The 24,332-nt window shown below is 38.6% G+C and overlaps 1 protein-coding gene across 1 annotated transcript in view; it reads right to left on the bottom strand.

The window, feature by feature from the left end:
- LOC131692707 (kinetochore-associated protein 1) overlaps positions 1-24,332 on the bottom strand; it is a 62,952-nt gene that overhangs the window by 28,987 nt on the left and 9,633 nt on the right. Inside the window, exons 8-9 of the mRNA XM_058979909.1 lie at positions 14,974-16,099; positions 13,897-14,906 (exon numbers count right to left, since the gene is read on the bottom strand). Coding sequence (XP_058835892.1) covers positions 13,897-14,906; positions 14,974-16,099 — 2,136 coding nt within the window. The remainder of the gene's footprint in view (positions 1-13,896; positions 14,907-14,973; positions 16,100-24,332) is intronic.

Here is a 24,332-nt window from a genome sequence, read left to right as displayed (position 1 = left end):
TCGGAAAATGACAAACTAGTGCCCCTGCGAGTTTGAGAGCACCCTGCGAATATCATACTGGCGCCCCATAGAGTCATATTCGCACCCTGTGAGCTGTGAAAAGCGCCCCAGCGAGTGCGGAAGTGCTCTCCGAGCTATGGGAATATTATACCAGCACTCCAGAGAATCTTAGAGCGCCCTACGAACTATGAGAATATTAGACTAGCGCCCTAGCGAGTTTGAGAGCGCCCTGCGAACTATGTGAATATCGTAAAAGCGCTCGAGAGAATCTAAGAGCGCCCTGCAATCTATGAGAATATTAGACTAGCACCCCAGAGAATTTTTAAGCGTCCGGCGAATTAAGATAACATCAGACTAGTAACCTAGAGATTTTTGTGAACATCATACTAGCGCCCTGCGAGCTTTGAAAATGACAAACTAGTGCCCCTGCGAGTCTGAGAGCACCCTGTGAGCTATCGGAATATCATACTAGCGTCCTACGAGTTTTGCAAATATCATATTGGCGTCTCAGAGAGTGTGGAAGCGCCCTGCGAGCGATGGGAACATCAGACTATTGTCCGAGAGAATCTGAGAGCGCCGTGTCTTGTAAGTATCAAACGTTGAAACGCTCTGCGAGATGTGGGAATATCATACTAGTGCTTTCAAGTATCTGAGCGTATCCTGCGAGCTATGAGCATATCATACCAGTGCCCCATGCAGTCTGGGATCGCCATGTGAGTTATGAAAATATCATACTAGCGCGGCAGGGAGTTTGACAATACCCTACGAGTTTGGATAGATTCACAAAATTCCAATTGGCTGGATGTTTTTTTCACGAGCATAGGGATCATTAAATTTGCCTTCCAGAATGATAAGGCCAACGGAATTTTTTTTTGGCTCAAAAAAAAATTTTTTTTCGGTTCCAGGAGCTGGTTAGTCGCCGACTAACCGTGACTAACCGCAACTACAGCACTGATTCCGGGGAATGGTATACCGGGAAATGACGTACAACCGTTTGAATAACATTATTTGCGGTACTCGTTAAGGCACTTCCTGATGGTTTATGTGAGAAGAGTGCGTCAAAATTACCGTGCTGTGACAGATAGGAATATTAACAATAACTACATAATTCTGAAGAATTAGAAAGTCAGTGCAGACATTGTTATCTTCTGGCTAGAGACATGCGATCCACGTACCCCAATCCATGACACAATTCGTATGATGCACTGAGGCACACTCCCGGTCCAAATAATTAAATAAATATCATGAAAAATGCATGTACCGTCAAACGGGGTAACTTGCAACATCGGGGTAACTTACAATACTTAAACATGTTTCTGTTCAGATGAATTTAACAATGCTAATGATAATGTTTATAATTTAGCACTATAGCTGTCAAATGTTAGTATATGTTATTATGTTATAGATAACACTAGTTTACAAATTTTGGGTTAATTGCATGAAGTTAAGAAAAAAGGTGTTTTCTAAGTCAATTTTGGGTCAATATCTCAGGAAAAAATCTTCTGATTGCCACAAACGACTCACCATCCGAAAGGTAGGTGCCCATTCCAAAAATGTATAACATGCTAGGATAAAATATCAATAATTTAGGGTCAAGAGCAACCAAAGTCAAAAAAGTAGTGTTTGGTAAAATTACTAATTTTTAGTTGATTTTTCATAAAAAATAAATCAGCGAAAAAAATCTTTTAAAATCTTATGTGATAGGCAAACTTCCCACGTGAATTTTAAGCCTAAGATCACGAAAATCCGACAAAAACTGGTGATGTTATTAGGCACCGAGTGAAAATTGCTCTGTTTTTCACATATCTCTTTTGGTCTTAAATAAGATTAGACTAGTTTACAAGAAAAATGAAGTTACGAGAAAAAGTGCTTTCTAGATTAATTTTGGGTCGCTGAATGCGAAAAATTCTTTTGCTTCCGCTTTTTTGTTTTTGCACTATTTTTTATTACAGAAAAATAATTTTTCATATTTTCAGAATCTAATGTGACAGATTTTAACAATTTTAAGGTAATCGCGATAAGCTAAGAAAAAAGGTGTTTCCTCAGTTAATTTTGGATTGCTGAATACGAAAACCAAGTCCTTTTTTTTTCAAAGAAGCATTTTCAAGATATCTTTGAAAAAGGTGTTTTTGGGCACTATTTTAGTTATTTGTCAATATCTTGTTCAAATAGGATCCGATCGAAACAGTTCGAAAGGTATTGATGTGCCCTTTCCGAACATGTATAATATGCGTTGATCAAATCTCGACAAACATATGATTACGGCTTAAAAGCCAACTGTCAAAATTCTCTTTATAGTAAACAAAAGAAAAACGTTTTCTCTTGCATTAACTGCTATGAACTGCGTTTAGCGAGTAACGGAATTTCCTTTCAAAGAGAATTTTGACAGTTGGCTTTTAAGCCGTAATCGTATGTTTGTGGAGAAATTTATTATGATTACAATCGATCAAAGTAAAAAAGTCTAATGTTCGTCCTTTTTAAAAAAAATGCACATTTCTAGTAAATTTTTAATAATAAATCAAGGACAGAAGAAAATTCTTTTAGAATCTAATGAGATAAATAATCTTTTTGCATAAATTTTAATCCAATGGTCACAAAAGTCGGATGAAAAATGTAGATATGAAGGTATGTAGGTATGAAGCACTGAGTGAAAATTTTAACTTTTTATTTTTCGCATAATCATACTTTCAGCTGAAATAATCTTCTATACTTGATAGTTATTGTTTGTGTTTGGTACTGTCTTCTCGAGCTTGCATCCATCCATCCTGCGGCATTTGAATGGTTTTGCATATTTCATTGTACAACTAAGTGCTCTTTTTAAAATGTGGAAATATTGTTGGAAAAGTTTTGTTTTGTCTGTGGTGAGTACATATTTTACGAATTAAAGGTATTTTAGCCTTCTGCTTCAACAGACTTCACAGCAGATTTTCCGTTCACAGAAAATTACGTGGCTAGTGCTACGATCCCACTGAGACTCCTTCCCGATAGGGACTCGAATATTTGACGGCTGGCTTATGAGACCAGTGCTACACCCTCTAAACCGCCGCCAGGGCAGGTCCGCTAAAATCATAAAATTTCTATTTCGCTCAATGTGCCATAGCATCAACAGTTTTCATCCGATGTTAGTGATATTAGGCTTAAAATTAACGTAATCATATTATTGGTTATCTTAGATTCTAAAATGTCCGAATTGTTTTTCGGTAAAAAAATCATTTAAAAATGAGTATCTTTTAAAAATGGTCAAAAATGCACTTTTTTAAACTTTGGTCGCTTGCAGCACTAAAAAATTTACATAAGATCGACACATATTATATGTTTTGGAAAGGGCATCTCGGCACCTTTCAGCCTGCATATTAACTAAATTAATTGCATGATTTTAACACGAAATATTGACTAAAAACTACAAAAAGTGCTCAAAAACGAGTTTTTTGAGAAAATCACAAAATCGCTTCTTTGAACAAAAAAATAACTATTGTTTTCGTGTTCAGCGACCCGAAATTAGTCTAAAAATACTTTTTCTTGAAACTTCATTTTTCTTGTAAACTAGTGTAATTATATACTACCAGTCAATATTTTTGGTTTCTATAGCGCGACATAGTAATCTTCTTTATTTCGAGATTTTTTTAATATAAAATAAGGTGGAATGTCGTGCTTTGCTCCAGCTCAATGGTAGGATCATATCATTTGTATCTCTTGCGTACAGAGGGAGTATATCATAGCAAACGTTACTGTTTGTTACATGTTTGTTTACTATCTCAAATATACGAAAGTTAACGAGTTAACTATATTAACTCCCATGTGGGGTAACATGCAACGGTATTCTGTTTATTACTATTATGCCTTGAACCAGCTGGCTGATTGAGCGTTTAAGATAATAGTCTGTGAGGCATCTCGAATCACATTTTAAAGGTTTAACCTACAACTAGAATTTAAAAATGCTCCGTAAATACGGAACAATGCCAGTCGTCTTTATGCGAACTTGCTTCTCTAGCGGTACTACAAAATATTCTATTTTCCTATACTCAACTGGATTTTTGTAGCAATTATAATAGTCGGATTGTATGGGAAAAATAGTCATTAACAGTGTAAATTAATAGGTTTCTGTTTTCAATAATATTTTGAGACAACAAAGATATAGTATAGGTAATTCAGTTTTTGCCGTTCACTGAAACTATCCCAGGATGCACTGTTCCAATGGAATATAATCATGTTCATTGCGATAACCTCAGTTCTATGGATAATATACTTGATACTATTAGTTCTGAAATAAAAGGGTTAAAGGCTCAAGAACTAGCCGTTCCTACTTTCGTGAGCAAATCAGGAATAAATCGAATGTTACAGCTGTTCGAAAACGTTGATGTCCGTGAACAACATGCAATTTTAAATAAAATAAAATAAATTCAATTAAATAAAATTAAACGTATAGTATATTCGGTCAATTCGGGCTTTTACTAAGTCTCCTGGTGACCGGACGCCCAGAAATCTTAAACATCCTCCTCCCGTCGTACTTGTGGAATGGCCTCCAGCAAAAAGCAATTATCAGGCTAATATTTCTTCCTTTTCCTTCCGCGATCAACGTTCGGAGTTGGCCGGCGTCGATATTGATCAATAAACACTTTGGGACTGCCAGGAATTGCACATTGAAAGATGTTTGCATAATTATCTACACATTCCCTGTGTAACTTCAGCTCGCCCAGATCAATAACGGAGCCATGGGTGGTCGCACAAGCTCAAATTATAGGACATTTAATCAATGTCCTAGAGGTAAACAAAATTATACTGCATTAGACTTCAATGAAGTTCATGTGCTGCAAGTTACCCCATATGCGGGGTTACTTCCAATAGGCATAATTTTTTACCATCTTGAAAACAGGGAATGATACTTTGATTTGATAAGTACCATTTGGTATTCTTCATCTTCCCATTAGCGCTTGTACAGGTTGAATATTATTATACATTTTTAGAAACATTTTTTATTCGACATTTTAAAAGTATTTCTTTTCAGGGCACTTGCTATTCAGGGCACTTATTTCAAAAAGATTTTTCTTTCGCAACCTTGTGTAACGGTTAAGTTTGAGTAACATAATTAGGAATACTATTTATCTATATGTTTTTACAAGCGATATGTATCTATGTGTAAGTAGCTTAAAAGCAGTTTTTGGCTTTTTCTTCCAACAATGAATTTATATAACTTAGATTTGTTCTTGAAAGATTCATTTTGAAAAAAAAAATAATTCATTGAGATTTTCGTTTTTATCGCAATATTGACATCACTACAAATCAATGTGTTCACGAAAATTAGTGTCTGAAACATTAAAGAATAAACCGAAGTATTGCATACTTAGATACAAATCGCCCGTTTAAATATATAGATAAATAGACTCATAATCCTATGTCACTGTGTTAGGTCCGTTAGTTTGTGGATATACCTTATTAAGAACCTATACCTAGCACAAATGTTCATTTAATGATATTCCGATATGAAAAAAAAACTTTTTAGCTATGGATCCTCCGCCATCATGTGCGGCATCTATCCCAATTGTATGGGAGAGATGCAGCACGACTACATTTTCCTCTGAAATTGTGGATGACTGTAGCTATTCAACCGATGCATGATTTACCAAAAAAATCGAACAATTTAAAAAAAATTAAATTTTAATGTGGTTCTGAAAAATTTTCGACGCTCCTTGAAGTAACTGGACGCACAAATTCGTTAATAAAATTTTCGTGAGTTAATAATAAGGATTATTTTACATCTCCAGCGTTGTGATTCTTCGAAAGACAAACTCACAATATCATATTACCGTATGAAAGTGACCCCATACACTAGATATACAGAATGCGGCATTTCTCGTGACGCAGCAGCTCTCCCGAAAATACCCTAGTTTCACCGATCGAACTAAGAATTTGCACATTTGCTGTAGGAACTATGACCCAAGAATGCTTGGGAATAAGCGATGAATCCAAAGCAATCTTGTTGGTCAAGAAGGATGCTGATCTCACAAAACTCAATTTTGTTTCATTCCAAGTCGAGCTTCCGAGTGAAACGAATGACGTAGAATGAGTTCAGAGTCAAGAAAGCTTGTATAGCCTTCGGGCACCGCAGACCAACTTTTGTAAACACCCGGTGTCCTAAATATATTGGATTTACATGAGAGGTGATGAGCTAAACAAAGTCAAAGCTAAACAATCTACTTTCACCACAACTCCGACTGCTGCCCCTAGAAGCACCATCATGTACGAACAAACTGCAGGTTACTGGGCTTTGGAACAGTAACCATGTTGATCATGTTGCCAGCCATACAATCGTTACATGGGCTGAAGACATTCATGCTCCCAGTGATATTCAACTCACATGTAGTTTTCCTTATATAACATTTTTATGTGAAGATTTCCTCTCGAGAGGAATGGTTGTCTGGCTATATGGCAATACAGCAAACAAACGTAAGTGGTCGGTACACTGACGGCTCTCTGAAGGAGGTACGTACTGGTGCTGGTGTCTACTGCCGTGAAATGAGATTGGAACTCGATAGATACTGTACTGTATTTCAAGCAGAAATTTTCGCGATTATGTGCGGGGTATAATCGGTCCGTCAACAGTCCGACAAAGTTATAAACTTCTGCTCCGATAGTCAGGCTGCAATCAAGGCCCTTAACTCAGACAAATCACGAGTCAAGCTAGTAATCACGTGCTGAACCCAAATCGAAAAACTAAGCATTGTCAACACTATCTAACCTTGTCTGGGTGCCCGGACATTCCGATATTACTGTAAATAAATGGGCTGACGAAATGGCGCCCTGTCAGTTTCGACAAATTGGATAAGAGAAAAAATACGGTCCTGGACGTCGTTTGAGTATCGTAATTTATGGAGATATCTACGAACATGTCGCCAAACAAAAACCCAGTGATTTCGAAAAATTTACATTTTTCGAAACTCTACTGCGCCATGCGGATAAAAGCTTCAACCGGCCACTGCAAACTTTATTATCACATGCCAACTATTCAAAACGAGTTAACGCTAGTGATGATAAATGAGAAAACGAGAAAACTAGTGTCAAAAACCTATGTGTACGAAGACCGCGTACGTACGTAGGGTTCGCTCGTGTAGGCGAACATGGGCAAGTGTTTTTGTACGTATTAGCGTGTTCGAGCTTGAACACGGACCGTGGATTTAAGATGAGCACAGAACCAGAGCGAACATGGTGTTCGATATTCAATTGGGAAGACTGCTGAAAAATATATACGTCTGCACTCTTGCATAGCCTACTCAATTTTCCATTTTCGTTATTAGGTTCTTTACCGACACAGTTAACCTCACTATTCTTGACAGTTCAGTAGCACTGTTTACATCAGGTATCTGCTACGCCGCCATGATTTCTATGCCAACATCTAAAACGTCGCGTTAGGGTCGATCCACAATAAACAAAATCAATTTCATTCGACATAATTTTGTAATAGTCGAGTTCGTTTAATTTGTTGGTGCACCATGGTGTAAAGTTTTTGTTATTCACCGACTTGTCCAAAACAACATTTCTTCAATTAGCTATCCAATGTTTTCGCTTTTTTAACAAATGTCTAATAATTGTGTCATGCCGTACGGTATCTGACTATGAAAATCGAGCTTCGAGCAAAACAAACAGAACAATTTGAACTGTCAGTGGGGCCCATAGTTTGTGTGCCCGCTCTGATGTTGACTTATGTCAGTTGAATACAAATGGGATAGGAGTGACATATACGTGGTTTACATGGACTAAAAAATGGAGAAAATTTTGTGGCCGACTAGATTCGTTCAAAGCAAAGCGCAAAGAATTTTCCATGTCCATATAAACAATACAAGCGAACTGTCAAAACTGAACACCGAGTTCATTTATGACGTCATTGTAAAGTATTCAAGACACATACGTTTGCACACCAAATCACACACGGTGCGTTTCTTGAAGTCGTCGTTCATCGAGGATTTCAAATATTAGCGCAACATGTGACTCTTTAGCGGACTCACGGTAAAGATTTCGATACTAATTACAAACCTAATAAAATGCTCCTTCTTTTTTATAGTACATGTTCAGTACAGAGCGGGTTTGATCAGTAATTCTACTCTGCCTAAAATGCATGCCCCCTCAACCCAAGCTTAAACTAGGACGGATTAGCGCATAGGCGCCATTTAAAAACCTTTCTTAATATGAATAAGCTTATATGTTATCTGCCCATAATCGTAAGTCAAATCCATGTTCTATGTGATTTCCTATCTACACGGGACTAACTTGCAATTATAAACAGTTATGTGTTATTGTTGTCGTTTTTACCTCTTATTTAAAAATTTGCATAATTTGCATACTATAGGGGACCCAGGGTTATGAAGACCGTGCGGGTGAATTCGGAATCCCTCGATTTCTCAGAAAATCGTAAGACTTTCTGACTGTCGTATATATTCGTGGAATATATAGCTGGTTTTTTTTAAAAGGAGGTAAAAGTGTACAACGTGTTTTATATTTTTGCCATCCTCAAAGCAAAAATCATTATAATAGTAAAACCGTGATTAAGGTAACAAATAAAAGTGAAAAAATACTTTAGAAATCTTGAGGCCCCTATTTTATGAAATGCGTAACATCAAACGTGTGTCAAAACAAACATTCCACTCTTCGAGGGGAGCAAAATGACCAACATTCTGAAACTAAAAGGAAGGAAAGGGAAACTCTTTTAGAAAATGTATTCATATGAAAAATAATCAGTACTAACAGTGCACCATACTCTAAAAATTGTCCAAGTTTCTGAAAAAGATTACCCCGCTTGACACAAAGCCATTTAGCATAATATCGTTTGACATAAGACATTATATGGTAGTTGGCAATTTAACATAATTGTCGTGTAGTATACGTAACATTTACCATTTACTTTCGATTGTATTTAGTTCCACATGTTTGAGTAAACCGAGCAAGCGGGTGGATCGTACTTTTACGTACGAAAGATTTTCAAAAGAAGGATGAATACTCTAAAAATACACTAAATTGAAGTAGTGCTTGAAAGAAGGAATGAACACCTATGTTTGAATAAATCGGGCAGACGAAAAGATCACGAGTTTTTTGTAAGAGTTATATGGCATAAATATTTAAGGAACTGCTTATGTTTGAAAGAAGGAATCGGCTATTCGAATGGACAACTGGCTTGTTCACGAGGAGCCGTCGCTTTCGGCGGCTCATCCTCAGCGGCTTAACGACGCATCAGTTCCCTGACTTAGGTATTTGGTTTCGTCACAAAACCTTACTTACATAAAATTGTATCATTCTTTTGCAATCTAGGAAGGGGGCTACCGCTTCCTATGGTTGTTGACAAATCGTCGCTGTTGTGTTATCTTATGACAAACGCCTTTTTGGAGTAAACTGATTTAGATATGCCATGTTACTTAATTTTAAGATTTGTACATCTGGCGTTACAAGAATTTTTAAATTCTACTTACTGAGATATATTATGACAAGCGCCAATTTCTCGAGTGATCGAATTGTGCTATCTATAAGCCAAAAAGCTTATAGCAAGCCACCAGATGTCTCTGAAGACATACGTAATTCCTATGCAGATCAACCATAATCATTAGCTAGGTTCTTGTCTTGGGAGCAAAACTTCTCCACCATGGTTTTGTTCTGCGAATTGTTGGCCTGTGTATTTGAGATTATTGAACAAATTTCCTTTTGAGATTTCCACTAGTTTTGGAAAGTATGCCGAAATGTAATGATGGATTATGTAAGAATATTTTTTCGTCTAGTCGCCTGTCCACAATCACCTTGTCTGATATATATATTATCTCTAAATTGTTGATGAAACCAACTTTTATTCATTGTTTTTTTTCGATCAAAGGAGGAAAATTGTGAAAACCTTGTTTTCCAATACCATCATGTTGTAACCTGATAATGCTGCTACCGCATGGAAAAGTATAACATTGGGCATAGTGATCTATAACGCATAATTTTACGAATCAGTTATGAGTCTTTTTTATATGAAATTCTTTGTGACAAGTTATACATTTATTATCATCAATACAACTTATGACACGTGTGCGAGCGACTTTGATTTACATTTTAAGCAAAAACTGTCAATATAGTCGACCAATCTTCGCATAAATCGAGAAATTACTACAGAAAAAATAGAAGCATCGATCGTCTTCTCCGAAAAGCTTCTAACATTTATAAATTTCAAGATATTCTATCTCAAACTTTAAAAATCTTTTTTCTCGAAAAGTTCTAAATAGCGCTTGTCATAAGATAGCACAACAGCGACGAAATGGCTCTCAAAAACACACCTTACTGAATTCTGCAATTTGTCCTGCATGGATGTTTATATTATTAAAAGTAATGTAAAAAAAACTGCTATTGTCTAATGCTGCTATCAGTGCACTCTTCCAGGGGAGCAAAATGTTCAACACTCTGAAAACGATTTTTGGGGGGTGGAATTCTGGGGACTGGCTTTCTGGGGAATGGTTTTCGGGGGAATAGTATAGGAGAATGTGGTCGGTTGTCAGCACCTTTTTGTCTTTGGCTCATGCCATTTCTCCAACTGCATAATATAGGGACTTATGCATACCAAAGGAAAGCTAGAACCCTTAGCTAATAACTGGTGAAGGAATGTAATTCATTCTGTTAAAATAAAAAAAAATGTTACTGACAGTCTAGTGAAATGATAATTTTTTGTCATTTAGAAAAATGGGTCGGATGTCGGCACCCTAACAAAATTTAATAAAAATGACGGAATGTGAATAAAAATCACCAACACTCAAGAAACGAAATTTACTTTGTTTTACTTTACTTTTAACATCATTCCTCATCATAAGCACAATGTGCATACACTCAGGTTTTTTACGCGGGGGATACAGGCCGCGTAAATGAAAACCGCATAAATTCCAAAATCCGCGTAAATGAAAACCGCGTAAATTTCAAAATCCGCGTAAATGAAAACCGCGTAAATTTCAAAATCCGCGTAAATGAAAACCGCGAAAATTTCAAAATCCGCGTAAATGAAGACCACTTAAATTTAAGAATCCGTGTTAAAGGGAACCTCGTTGATGGATACCGCGTAAATGAAAACCGCGTAAATTTGAAAATCCGCGTAAACTTGAGTGTATATGAAAAGCGGGTCTGGGTCAATTGGAATAAAGTCATTTGTCATAAGGTCATTTCGTCGCTGTTGTGCTGTCTTATGACAAACGCCATTTTGGGGCAAACTGAGTTAGATATGCCACATTACATATCCGAAAAATCTCTACAAGTGTGTTAAATGGCGCTTGTCATAAGATAGCACAACAGCGACGATTTGGCATAAGGTCATTTGGCATAACGGTTATTTGGCATAATGGTCATTTGGCATAATCTTGAGAATTGATTACATTGAAGGTCATTTGGCATAATGGACATTTGGCATAACGGTAATAATTTAACGCCCCTATGTTTGAGTAATCCGGGCAAACGACTGGATCACAGGTTTGCTTGCGAGGGGCCGCCGCTTCCGACGGCGGGTCGGCGGCCACCTCGTCCAGCGGATCCTCAGTGGCTTTCCTTGGTCTCCGTTATGCGGCAAAGCCGCATTGCACTGGCTAGAGCAGTGTAACAACCGACGGTTGAATATATATAAGTTCATTCAATAAGTCATTGTTTGAAAAACATAACGAAAACAACAAATGATAAAGTAAATAATTAGAAAGAACAGCTCATGATATAAAGAAAGATAATAAGGGTAATTTTAATTATTGTAACATTGTATGGAAAACCAAAACTCATTGGCGATCATAATAATAATAGCCAAAACAAAATATATGTCGGGTGGATCGCAGTTCTACACTACACTTTACTAAAACGTATGTCATAGCAAAGAATCCATAATTGCAAGAATGAACAAGCACAAAATTTCAAAAATGAAATTCAAAAGAACTGCTCATATTTAAATGAAGGCAAAATCAGTTATAAAATGTTAAAAATTCACTCGAAATATAATCAATATTAGGTAATAGATAACAACACATTATTATTGCTTAGTGCAGCTTTAACCTAATGGGTCATTCACCTGATAAACTAGACATTCGTATGTTATGCCAAATGACTCAGTGAGATCATTTAGCAAAACTATGCCAAATGTCCGTTATGCCAAATGTCTGTTATTCCAAATGACCTTCAGTGTGATCAATTCTCAAAATTATGCAAAATGACCCTTATGCCAAATGACCCTTATGCCAAATGACCGTTATGCCAAATGTCCGTTATGGCAAATGACCTTCAGTGTGATCAATTTGCAAAATTATGCCAAATGACCATTATGCCAAATAACCGTTATGCCAAATGTCCATTATGTCAAATGACGTTTAGTGTGATCAATTCTCCAAATTACGCCAAATGACCATTATGCAAATAACCGTTATGCCAAATGTCCATTATGCCAAATGACTTTATGCCAAATGGCCCGCTCCCGTGAAAAGCTTGTAGCGGTGTTCAAAAAAACCAGAAATCGTCGTGGCTAGCTGTGTGTCCGACGACAAACGTAACCGTGCCAATTTCCTGATGATTCTCGAACATTAACAACTTACATCTTTATTTTCAAGGTGACCAACTTATACCACACAGAATTGAATTAGATTATTTATTAGAAGTCAATATGTTACCCAAGTAACTAATAGGCATGGAAAGTACTTTTTAAAAACTACCTTTGGCAAAATATACCGCTTCATTACTGCTGCGCAATGAAAATATTTTTTACGACTTTTCTGCCTTTAAAATGCTGATTAATGACAAGTAGTTCTTAAATACTTTATTGAAAGCATGTTTACAATAGTTATGCATAAAAATGTTAATATGCTGCAAGAAGCATATGAAATTAAAATAAAATGCTACTTTACTGCAAATACTAGTATATACTTGGGCGTTACTTGGGTAATGTTGGATTTCGAGATGATCTATTAAGCTCAAAAATTGATGCTCGCCGTCATTTTTAAAACAAAGATGACGAATACTTTAAAATTCAAAATGGTGTTTTTTCCTTGACGAGTTATCATTGAAACCGTACAATGTGGCTATTTTTGATTTGCAAAGGTTGTAATAGTAGGATGTCTACATAGGGACCATTCATAAATTACGTAACGCTTTTAAGGGGGGGGGGGAAGTGTACGACAAGTTGTGACATCGGGGGGAGGGGGTGTTAACTAGATCGTTACGTAACATGTTTTCATCGAAGAAAAAAATTTTTTTCTTGGAATTCTTGGAATACATCAATTTTTGGCATCTACTCATAAAAACCGTGTCAAAAATATCCACATTGATTAGGATATGGAGAATTCCGCTAAACCGGATGTCGTTATTTTGGCTCTAAAAAAGGTGTTAAAAATCAATCTCTACCATCCACTCGTCAAGCCTGTTCCGAAAATGCTCATATTGATTGAGTTATGAAGAATTCAGAATTACCATAAAAATGGGATGCCGACATCCGACCATGTTTGGGTGTCGACAACCGATTTTAGTAACCTTTTCGAAAACTTACATCGCCATTCAATGTTGAATCACAATATAGAATAAATTTACCTCGTAAATATTCAACGCGCATATTTTTTTCAATCCATTTACTTCTTTCTATAACACTAAGCAAATGATAAAAAAAATCTTTCGAGTAGACTTTAACTTGGTAAAAAATATTTTGATTGTAGAACAGAACATATGAAACTGTTTGCTTCAGCTATCTGCACAAAACAAACGTACGAAAATAACGCACTAGTAAAATTTGTCAGAACGATCATATCTGCTTTCTGTGAAAAGTTACATAGGGGTGCCGACAACCGACCACTTTCCCCTACAATCGGGTGTACAGTGTGCTCAAACTTATATTTAAACATATACATAAACATGATTTGCTAACGTGGCAGTACTTACCGCTTGCAAAAATGCGTTATTCACCGGTTGCAGATGCCATCCCGTGGTTGGTGCTAATTCTTCTGCTTGTATTTTGTATTCGGAAATAGAATTGATTACTGCTGATTTGCAAAAGTAGTCCTGCAATTCCTGGGGATCCATATTTTCAAGTCGAGCTTTGAGCTCTACCAGCACCAGTATTTTCTTGTAATTCTCAATCGTAATCTCTTCTTTTAGAAGAGCCTTTAACGGATGACGAATAAGCAGAAGAAAAGGAAGACGATATTTCGCTATCTTTGGAAGCATTCCACCATCCGGCTGAAGTTTCAGCCATGCGTCCAACTCGATCTGTCCAGCACGATGTGTTCGTTTCATGGTAAGACCGTCCATCAGATATATTAATATGTTTTTCCATATGATCATTTCCTCCTGGAGATGATTAATATTAGAGAATATTTCCAATATGCAAAGGTACATCTCATAGAAGTAAAAGTTCATTTCTTCTAAGTATTTTGTCAGCCTAGTACTCAGCAGGACATAATTTGTAATTTCGCTAATGTAGGGTTGACACTGACAGAGAATGCTGTCCATCGACGATTTAATAACAATCATTTCTTTGCCGAAATTATCTTGGCTGACTTCAAACTCTAGCTCTTGGAGATTAAAAATTGTTATTATTTGAGAAACAAGAACCTGCTGGTAGTCCCACGAGAAGTTTTCGCTCATTTTCCGTAGAAGCTCGACGCTGAGAACTTTGCTCTTCATCTCCTTGGTTAAATCGACAATGTTGTGGAATGAGAGGGTCTTCTTTGCTTTCAGCGATGGATCGAGTTTGCACAACTCAAAGAAAAATCGGAAACGCATGCGGTTTCCGCGTTCCTCTACGGCACGCTCCATTTCACCGATGTTGATATAATAGAACTCCAGCAACGTGTGAAAAGCTGCTCGCTGCGATTCATTCAACATATTAACGCGTAGATATTCCAGGCATTTGTCACGGTGATTGCATAGAAACAGTACGAATACCGCCACTGGAAATAAAATAACAATTATATGCATCACAAAGCATTAACAAATGTTATATCACTCTGTTCTTACTGTTGTAGTCAGGTTCTTTTTGCGACAAGAAGTATTTCAACGACTTGCGTTTCAAATTTTCAGCAAAATCAGCTGGAATTATAACATCCGTATAGTTCTGGTAGGAAAGAACCAGGTGTACCAGGGTTACGGCAGCTGGATATTTTTTATGCTTAACCAACGTTTCCAAACCAGCTCGAAAATCCATTTTGGCAGTTTCTGGATCTATTGATGTTAGTGATGCACGGACATATGTATGTGGTGGTTCCAATTGATCTGCTTTCATGCTGCTAACGACCACTCGCAATCCCTGTCCGATACATTTAATGATCATCTCCTGATCATCCAGGTTGTTGCTCACCTCCATGGCAATGTCGTTCGAATGTACCATATCAAATGTTGAGAGAGAATCTCTTTTGTAGCTTTTTCTTACAGACACATCTTTGCAACTTTCCGTTGCACATATTTTTGCGAATATCTTCTGAGGTATTGTAATCCGTTTACTGTATTCTTTCAGTACATCAACATCATAGTATTGAGTTCCTAGCTGAACCCATCTCAACAGCTCTAATTTTGCCATTCCGCTAAAGGTTGAATCATTGTAGCAAGCCCTAAGAAGTCTGTCCGCTAGTGGATAGGTCAACGGGTCTAACTCCCAACTAGAGCTCGACTCTTCGAAATATTTCATCTGCTGAGTTAACAACATGGCTACTAAACGCTGTAAATTTTCATGAGTGTTTCGATCTGAATCGATAATCTCGGCCACCCTCGACAAAACAGCACAGCTAACATGAACATTATCGATGAGTTTAAGTGTTTGATATATGCCAGTAAGGTAGTCAAACGACAGAGCGTTCGTCAACCGCTTCATTCCACCCAACAATGCTGGAATAAATTGGTTCCGATCATTCTTGATCTTCAACAGCAGATACTGAATGCCATCCTGCAGTAACTTTTGACGATCATTGTCGTTAACTAGCTGCTCTCGATGGGCCTCTAGCTGAAACTCCCTCCGCAGGTTCACAATGTTCAGCGTGTCTTGTATTTCTGATTGACTCGCTGGCGCGCATCGGGTCTTAAGTAATTGCAACAGCTCAATGTAGTTTTCCGAGAGTGAATCGTAACAAGATATGCTGTCCAGAATTTGCTGAGGAAAAATAATTTAAAAACGATTAGATTAGCGAATAGAGATATATAGGGTGTTTGGTCGATGCTATCACATTTGCCCAAATGACATCCGAAAGCCATTTACCCGAATGTCATTCACCCGAATGCCACTTACACCCGAAAGATATTCGCCCGAATACTATTCACCCGAACTCCATATCCCCGAAAAACATCGAAATGTAAATTGAAAAAAAAAATGAATTATTAAGCAATAATAATACAATTTTTATTACATTTAATACTAAGAAGAAATTAAAACCGAAGTCCGTACTAGCGTTTTTCTATTCGAGCTGCAACTTCTTCACCACACCATAGAATGTAGGATTTCCACGGTTTAACGAATCGTATTATGTATTGTGCCAGCCTTCTACATTATTGGAGATCCTAGGAAACTTTTTCGACACATTTTCGAAAAACTGACTACAAAGCGAGGGAAAGAGTGGTCCTCGAGAAACTTTTTAGTTAGCTTCTTTTCTACCGAAAATATAATTTTCAATAGTGTAATCCAAAAAATCGACGAGAACCTTTGGACAACTTTTCCTCAATTCTTCGAGTGAGTGCCATTGGAATATCCTGATGAAGCAAGAGTTGTATTCGGTTAGCTTCCGAATAATTTGTCTGATGACCAAGTTGTTTTAGTTTTCTGAAAAAACTTTTTTTTGCTTGTGAACTTATTTGGCATAGAGATTCAAAGACCACACCACCGGATCCGTTGTCTTTGGAAAAATATTCCTTCGTGGTTTTAACATCAATAGCCGTTTGCCAGAAACATAAGAGTTGATTCCTTCTTTCAAACATGTTGTAAAAGTTTGAATTTGTATAGCATACAGCCCTCGCAAGTAAACTGGTGATTCACTCGTTTGCCCGGTTTATTCAAACTTAGGAGTTGATTCCTTCTTTCGAACATGAGCAGTTCTTTGAATCTGTATACCAAATAGCTCTCGCAAGCAAACCAGTAATCCTGTCGGTGGCCCGGTTTACTAAAAAATAAGGGGTGATTCTTTTTTTAAATAAGAGCAGTTATTGAAATCTATATACTAAATGACTCTCGCAAGTAAACAGTTGATCCACTCGTTTGACTGGTTTACTTAAACTTAGCGGTTGATTCCTTCTTTCAAACATGAGGCGAGGTGGTAGCAGAAATGGAACAATATGGAGAAGGGAAGGTGGACCTACCGGCTCATCCCAAACCTGGCGACGTGGGTCAACAGAAAACACGGAGAGATGAACTTCTACCTGAAGTATCTTCATCAGCCCGGACACGATGCTGGGTCAATAGGCCAAAGGTCATTTGGACGAAGGGCACTAGGCCAAATGGACATTGGGCCGAATGGTCATTAGGCCGAATGGTCATTAGGCCGAATGGTCATTAGGCCGAATGGCCATTAGGCCGAATGGTCATTAAGCTGAATGGTCATTCATCCAAATGCAAAAGGCTGAATGGCCATTAGACCGAATAAACCAAAGAGAGTGATAGATGAAGTGGTTGGCACGAAAAAGAATGATCAGTTTGCAATGAAGGCTGATTTATTTAGTTTTTTTTTAACAGTTATGTGTCCTACAAAAAAACACATTTAACAGGCCAACGAGGGTACCCGGGTACCCACAAATTGAAATGCTCATAACTATGGCTTCCTTCAACCGATTTGGACAATTTTAGATGTTATGGATTTAGGAAGTCGTCAACTTTTTGATTCTGTAAAATAGAACCGGAAGAATGGATCTGGCTTTTGGTAATCCGGATTTTCCGAAGTAATGTTCCAGTACTAGGGTATGATTTGTAAATTTTAATAATGTCCTAGTAATATGAGTATAAAAACTCTTCAAATGGTTCCAAAACCACAAGATACAGCCTACTGATGCAATTCCAAGAATTTTGACACCCATATTGGTAGTATTTCATTGAAGTTCGCAAATAGTACCCTAGCACTGGAACCTGCATCCGGAAACCCGAATTCCCGGGAACCGAATGAAGTAACCCAAGTCATTTTTACCAAGTTCAAAAGTGGATGAATTCCTTACTATATCAACTTATTACTATCGTTACTATATCAACAATATAATTAACCCAAAAACATAACTTAGTGAAGTTTTAAGATGTCACAAAGTTTGAATTTCCAGCTATGGATAAAACATGGGAATTTCATTAATTGAAACTTACAAAGATACCCGGGTACCGTGTCGGACACATAACGGTTAAACTTATTGTTATTGTTATTTATTAGTGTGCAATCGGGCTGTCTCAACAACCTATTTCTGCAACCTATGTGCATTAACTGTACACCTATCGTCTATCCGTTGCACTTGACAGTGTGTGCAGTGCTTTATGGTCACACCTACGACCGCGCACCCGGCTTCCCATGAGCGTTTTGGCGGCTCAGAGGTGTCCTTCCATGTTGCTCAGGGATACATTGGTCCTATACACATCCATGCATACAGGCATACATACGGGCTTACATTCATACATACATACAAACTATTTGGCGCAAGTTTAGAGCGTGTAACGTCGTGTCATCTAGTCTGTCATCCTATGGAAAATCATCCTACCATCGCCTTGAGGTCAACGTCATATTGGCAAATTTCGCATTGAATCCGCTTCTGTCTCTTCCTAATCTCCTTTTTTGTCTCCTAGGTCCGAAGCGGATCAATCGACTATTAATTGAAACGGTAAACATACTATCAGTATTATTAGTCCTTACTCGCGAATACTTTTCCTACAACTGTGCTGCTTCTTCTCTATCTTATAACATAACTCGATTATCCCTGTTCTAGTCAATATACATATTCATACATTATGGACCAGGCAAACCCTTACTTTTTCTATTATTATTATCCTGAGTAGCTATACCAGTGAAGGTATTTTAGGATTTTGTTAAAAAGAATCTCTGCCAATAAAGGCGTAAGCAATATTTATCCACATAAAGTTTGCTCGAAACGAATTCCGCCTGGTTCGAATCGAACAGACCACACCGACCCGAAAGGGTTGCTTAACATTTCTGAGAGCCGGTGTGCTTGATCGAGTTTAATAATCATAAGAACAAATTCTGAATAATTAACTATCTCTTACGTGCCAGTCCTGCACTCCTTTCCTGAACTAGCCTCATACTCACAATCAAAAGAGTCGACAACTAGTAGGATCCACATGTCCCCCACCCAAGCGAATTGATCAATTTGCAAGTAGGAGCACATATCTACCAACCAGCCCAGAAGACTTCCGAATCAATGAGAATGGACCATGCCAGTCGAAGACCACAGACCCAGCGCCCTCTCGTACAGTGTCATTGTAATTTCTCAGCCCACCCCCTGGCAGACGTTCATCCGCCCATCTAGACTATGTCAAGATGAGAACCTACAAAGCCTAACTGTTCGTATGCGCTAGTCCGTATAGATTTTGGTTTGCTGAAACGAAACAAGAAAAGCAAAATAATTGTGATTAGTATCGTAGTTATAATAAATATGTAAACGATTTCTCCTCTGTTGTCCGTTCCCTTGTTCGTAGTCCTCGCTCCTGTTCCTGGTCTGTTTGGGCCACTGGCTTTCCATTTCCTTGGCCATCACGCTCGATCGATTTAGACATCATAGCAGGAGAAACAAATGAAAAGACAAAACAAAACAAAATGAAAATAAATGGACGTCTGCTATCTGTGCCTAAATTGATGTTGCTTCTCAGTTTTGCACGACCCAGGGGGGACTTGGCCTTGATCCCAATGCTCTGTCACCGATGCTACGTGATATTCGTTATGGAATATTCTTTGTATGGGGGCCATTCATAAGCAATGTTGTTCGTTTTTTTTATCCCTGATCCGCTGATACGTCTCAAATTCATTTTTAGTTTTTATCTCGTTACGTGACGCTCTTCCCCTATTGTCAATATCCAACATCATTTATGAATGGTCCCCTGGTGATATATTTAGAGCAGACAATCCAATGAAAAATAGGATTGACAGGATTTAAGTGCGCTGTTGGCGCCTTGTGTCACATCTTCATGTTCGTTATTCATACTAACAATACCAAAGCATGCGATGTGATGACCGGAAGATTAGAGAAGCAACTCCTTCCCTTCCCCCCCATAACGGTTAAACTTATAATTATAACGTTTAGCATATTTACACCACATTTCTCGCTACTGATTTATTGACTGCATGCAATTAAAAATAAAATGGACGCCCAATGTGGCTACGCCACATCGCTTTAAACCGGGTGCCGTCCGACATCGCTACCGCTCCGTCGGACTTAAACTAATTGATAGCCCATATGTTTGAATAATCCGCGCAAACGAGTGGATCACAGGTTCGCTTGTGAGGGGCCACCGCTTCCGGCCACCTCGTCCGGCGGATCCTCAGCAGCTTTACGCTGCTTCGTATCCTTGGTCTCGGTTATGCGGCAAAGCCGCATAACACAGGCTTTGCTGCATGCGGTAGGAAGCAAAAAAGTTAATAAATAAAAATAAATAAATATTCGTGTTTCTGGTGAAATATTTGACCCGACAGTGTTTTTGTTCATGTCTTCTCAAAAAAAATTACCAACTTAGTGGCATGTACAATGACAACTTCTAGAATAAGTTATCCACTTTAATTACCATAATCGAAATAAAGAGAATGAACTTTAGTGAAAGCTGTATTCTATGTTTTATGTATGTGAATTGTCATCTAGGTCAACTTCCGTAATTTGACTGGCTGCATAAAAGTCGTGAAATGTACAGGATATAATTTGAAAGAACAGCTCATGTTAAAAAGAAGGGTAAAACATCAATGATTTAAATTAATTGAGTTAGGGAAATAATTAGATTTCGAGAGAGAATGTAGAACAAAATAGAAAAGTAAGAGTTAGTGGAAGAGGGTGAGACAAAATGGTAGAGAAGAAATATGAAAGAAGAAAATTGGATTGCTTCCATTTCACAAGAGTTTAAAATGCATGATTAATTGAATTGTCATAGAACAGATTATTTTGATTACAGACAGATTTCAGGTGCTTAGCATCCTTCTGCCTAATGACCAGACATTGTTGCCGACGCAATGTAAAAAATAAATTATAATAGCGCCTAACGTGGCTACTCCACATCGCTTCAATCCGTGTGCTCGAACCTCAAATGAAAAAAATGATATCCAGGCAATGAAAATAATACGTTACGAGATACGTTCAATAGAGATACGAAAATTTAGCTCATACCGAGAAGCTCCGAAAGCTGAACGGGATAAGCGTCGGTTCCCTTTCCCTTCTCTGTATTAAGAATCCGACCAAAAGTCCATTTTGCCCAATGATCATTCGGCCTAATGTCCATTCGATCTAATGACCATTCGGCCTAATGCCCATTCGGCTTAATGACCATTCGGCCTAATGACCGTTCGGCCTAATGACCATTCGGCCTAATGACCATTCGGCCTAATGACCATTCGGCCTAATGACCATTCGGCCTAATGACCATTCGGCCTAATGACCATTCGGCCTAATGACCATTCGGCCTAATGACCATTCGGCCTAATGACCATTCGGCCTAATGACCATTCGGCCTAATGACCATTCGGCCTAATGACCATTCGACCTAATGACCATTCGGCCTAATGACCATTCGGCCTAATGACCATTCGGCCTAATGACCATTCGGCCTAATGACCATTCGGCCTAATGACCATTCGGCCTAATGACCATTCGGCCTAATGACCATTCGGCCTAATGACCATTCGGCCTAATGACCATTCGGCCTAATGACCATTCGGCCTAATGACCATTCGGCCTAATGACCATTCGGCCTAATGACCATTCGGCCTAATGACCATTCGGCCTAATGACCATTCGGCCTAATGACCATTCGGCCTAATGACCATTCGGCCTAATGACCATTCGGCCTAATGACCATTCGACCTAATGACCATTCGGCCTAATGACCATTCGGCCTAATGACCATTCGGCCTAATGACCATTCGGCCTAATGACCATTCGGCCTAATGACCATTCGGCCTAATGACCATTCGGCCTAATGACCATTCGGCCTAATGACCATTCGGCCTAATGACCATTCGGCCTAATGACCATTCGGCCTAATGACCATTCGGCCTAATGACCATTCGGCCTAATGACCATTCGGCCTAATGACTATTCGGCCTAATGACCATCCGGCCTAATGTCCTTCTGCCTAGTAACCTTCGGACAAACGTTCTTCGGCTTAATGACCGGACACACTACATCACCATTGTGCCCAGAGTGTGAGAACATCGAGGAGACACCGAAGCATGAGGTCTTTGAATACTCGACATTCGAAGCGATGCGCGGGAAGATGCTTGAAAAGGGAGGACCGGACATCAACCTGGATAAAGTCGTCAACAGAATGACAAGCGACACAAACACGTGGAACGTGGTCGACAGAGTGGTGGTGCAGATCACGACCGACTTAGAGAGGAAAGGGTGTGAGCAAAGGTTTCGAGAGAGCAATTATCTCTGGGAAACTCTCCGCCGGAGTAGGCTAGATCGATCGCCGGGGACTAGTCGAGTAGACTGCGACAAAGCGCGACGCTACGCTCCAACCGGAAGCGCCGGACAGATCATGGCATCCTACCCGATAGAAATATAACGAAAACCAAAGAAGAATCGGTATCGGGAGAGCTGTTTTCGCCGGGGAACTCTGCGTTGGCGTAAACTAGATTCACCGCCAGGGTCTAGACTGAGTAGACCGCGACGAGACACCACCAGTCGCTGGTTGTCCGGGCACCAGCTAACATGAAGCTCAACTCCGCCGGAATCGCCGAACTGGCCTCGACACCTGACTGGTTGGTTCGGTTTCGGGAGAACTTCTCTCGCCGGAGAACTCTCCGTCTGAGTAGGCTATGTCCATCGTAGGGGATTAAACCGAGTAGTTCGCGAACAAATCGGGAGCTCAACAAAGAAGTGGTATTAAATGACATAAGGGAGCCGAAGGGCTAAGTAAATTAGACAGTCTGAAGTTTGCACCCAGATTGTCCTCGTAGGGGAAGAGTACTTATTCTCGACTCACAGCTAGCTTTCCTACTGCCATACAGAACGTTGTTTGGATGGTCGAAAACTGATAGTGTGTCGAGGAGGTGTGCTGTGACCCTACTGAAAGAACTAACTACTAAGTAGTTGGATTGGAATGTGTGCTGTACAGATATAAAAAACCTCTCCCCGAAGGTAGCGCCGTGGAGGAATCAGGTTCCGTGCAAGAGTGGCTACCCAAACTTATTCCATAAGTTGTTTGTTTTTCCAGCTTTTTGAACATTTTTTGCATGCACACATATATACATATACAGACATCTCATTGAACTAAGTCTACCGATAAATAAACTCGCCCTGGTTGATCAGCCGATGTTTGAACCGATTGCATAATCTTTCTAAATGAAAAAGACAAAAAAATCGTCTTGAAATTATTCGTTATACTTAAATTTTTAAAATTAGCTCGGTGTGCAGTGGCTTTATTGATTTCCCCTAAAAATGGAATTTGATATGAATTTTATGGAAACTACGTAAAACTCTTCTGGGGTTTAGTTCATTCTAGCGAATGTCTAGCTAGGTCAACTCAAACTGATAGTTATCTGGGTAATGCTATAGTTCAGGATTGTGTCTGTCGTCTGATGAATAGTTATCTAAAAGCTGTTTACACACGAAGTGCTTTTGCTATTGCCGCTTGCAGAGAAGATCTGTAAAGGAGGCATGTGAGAAATCCAAACGACCAATGCCAAACCAAACTCGATAGTTTTCATCGTTATATGTTGTAGTAGCGATGTCGTGGTCAGGCGGGAGGAATTTCGCTTGTTATTGTTGGTAATTGAGGATATTGGGTTCATTTCCAGATTCCATCAAACATTGTTTTATGTATGCTTATTAGAATTTAAAAGCTCTAATGCTGGTATGTTTTTCGAAGATGATTACCTATCTAATATCGTTTTATATTTGATGGTTCATGAACAAACGGACAAAAATATTAAGCTGAATGGCCGCCATGCCAAATGAATTTATACCAAACGGTTATATGTCAAATGATATACGACAAGCGTAACAGCTAGCAGCTAATCTGGCTCGGATGGGAAGATCATGTGCATTCTTGAGGAAAACATTCGAATACAGCTCCAACTGATTTTAAAGAAGTGAACAAAACTATTTTCCAAACAATATCAACGGCGGATAAATTCAATATAAATTCTTCAAAAGGGCTAAACAGATTTTTGTAAACAAACTTGTTTTGATTATTATTCCCATGCCGA

The sequence above is a fragment of the Topomyia yanbarensis genome, chromosome 3 (assembly GCF_030247195.1).
Source record: "Topomyia yanbarensis strain Yona2022 chromosome 3, ASM3024719v1, whole genome shotgun sequence".
NCBI lineage: Eukaryota > Metazoa > Arthropoda > Insecta > Diptera > Culicidae > Topomyia > Topomyia yanbarensis.
Note: the sequence above shows the minus strand (reverse complement) of the source record. Positions and strands in the feature narration are given on the sequence as shown.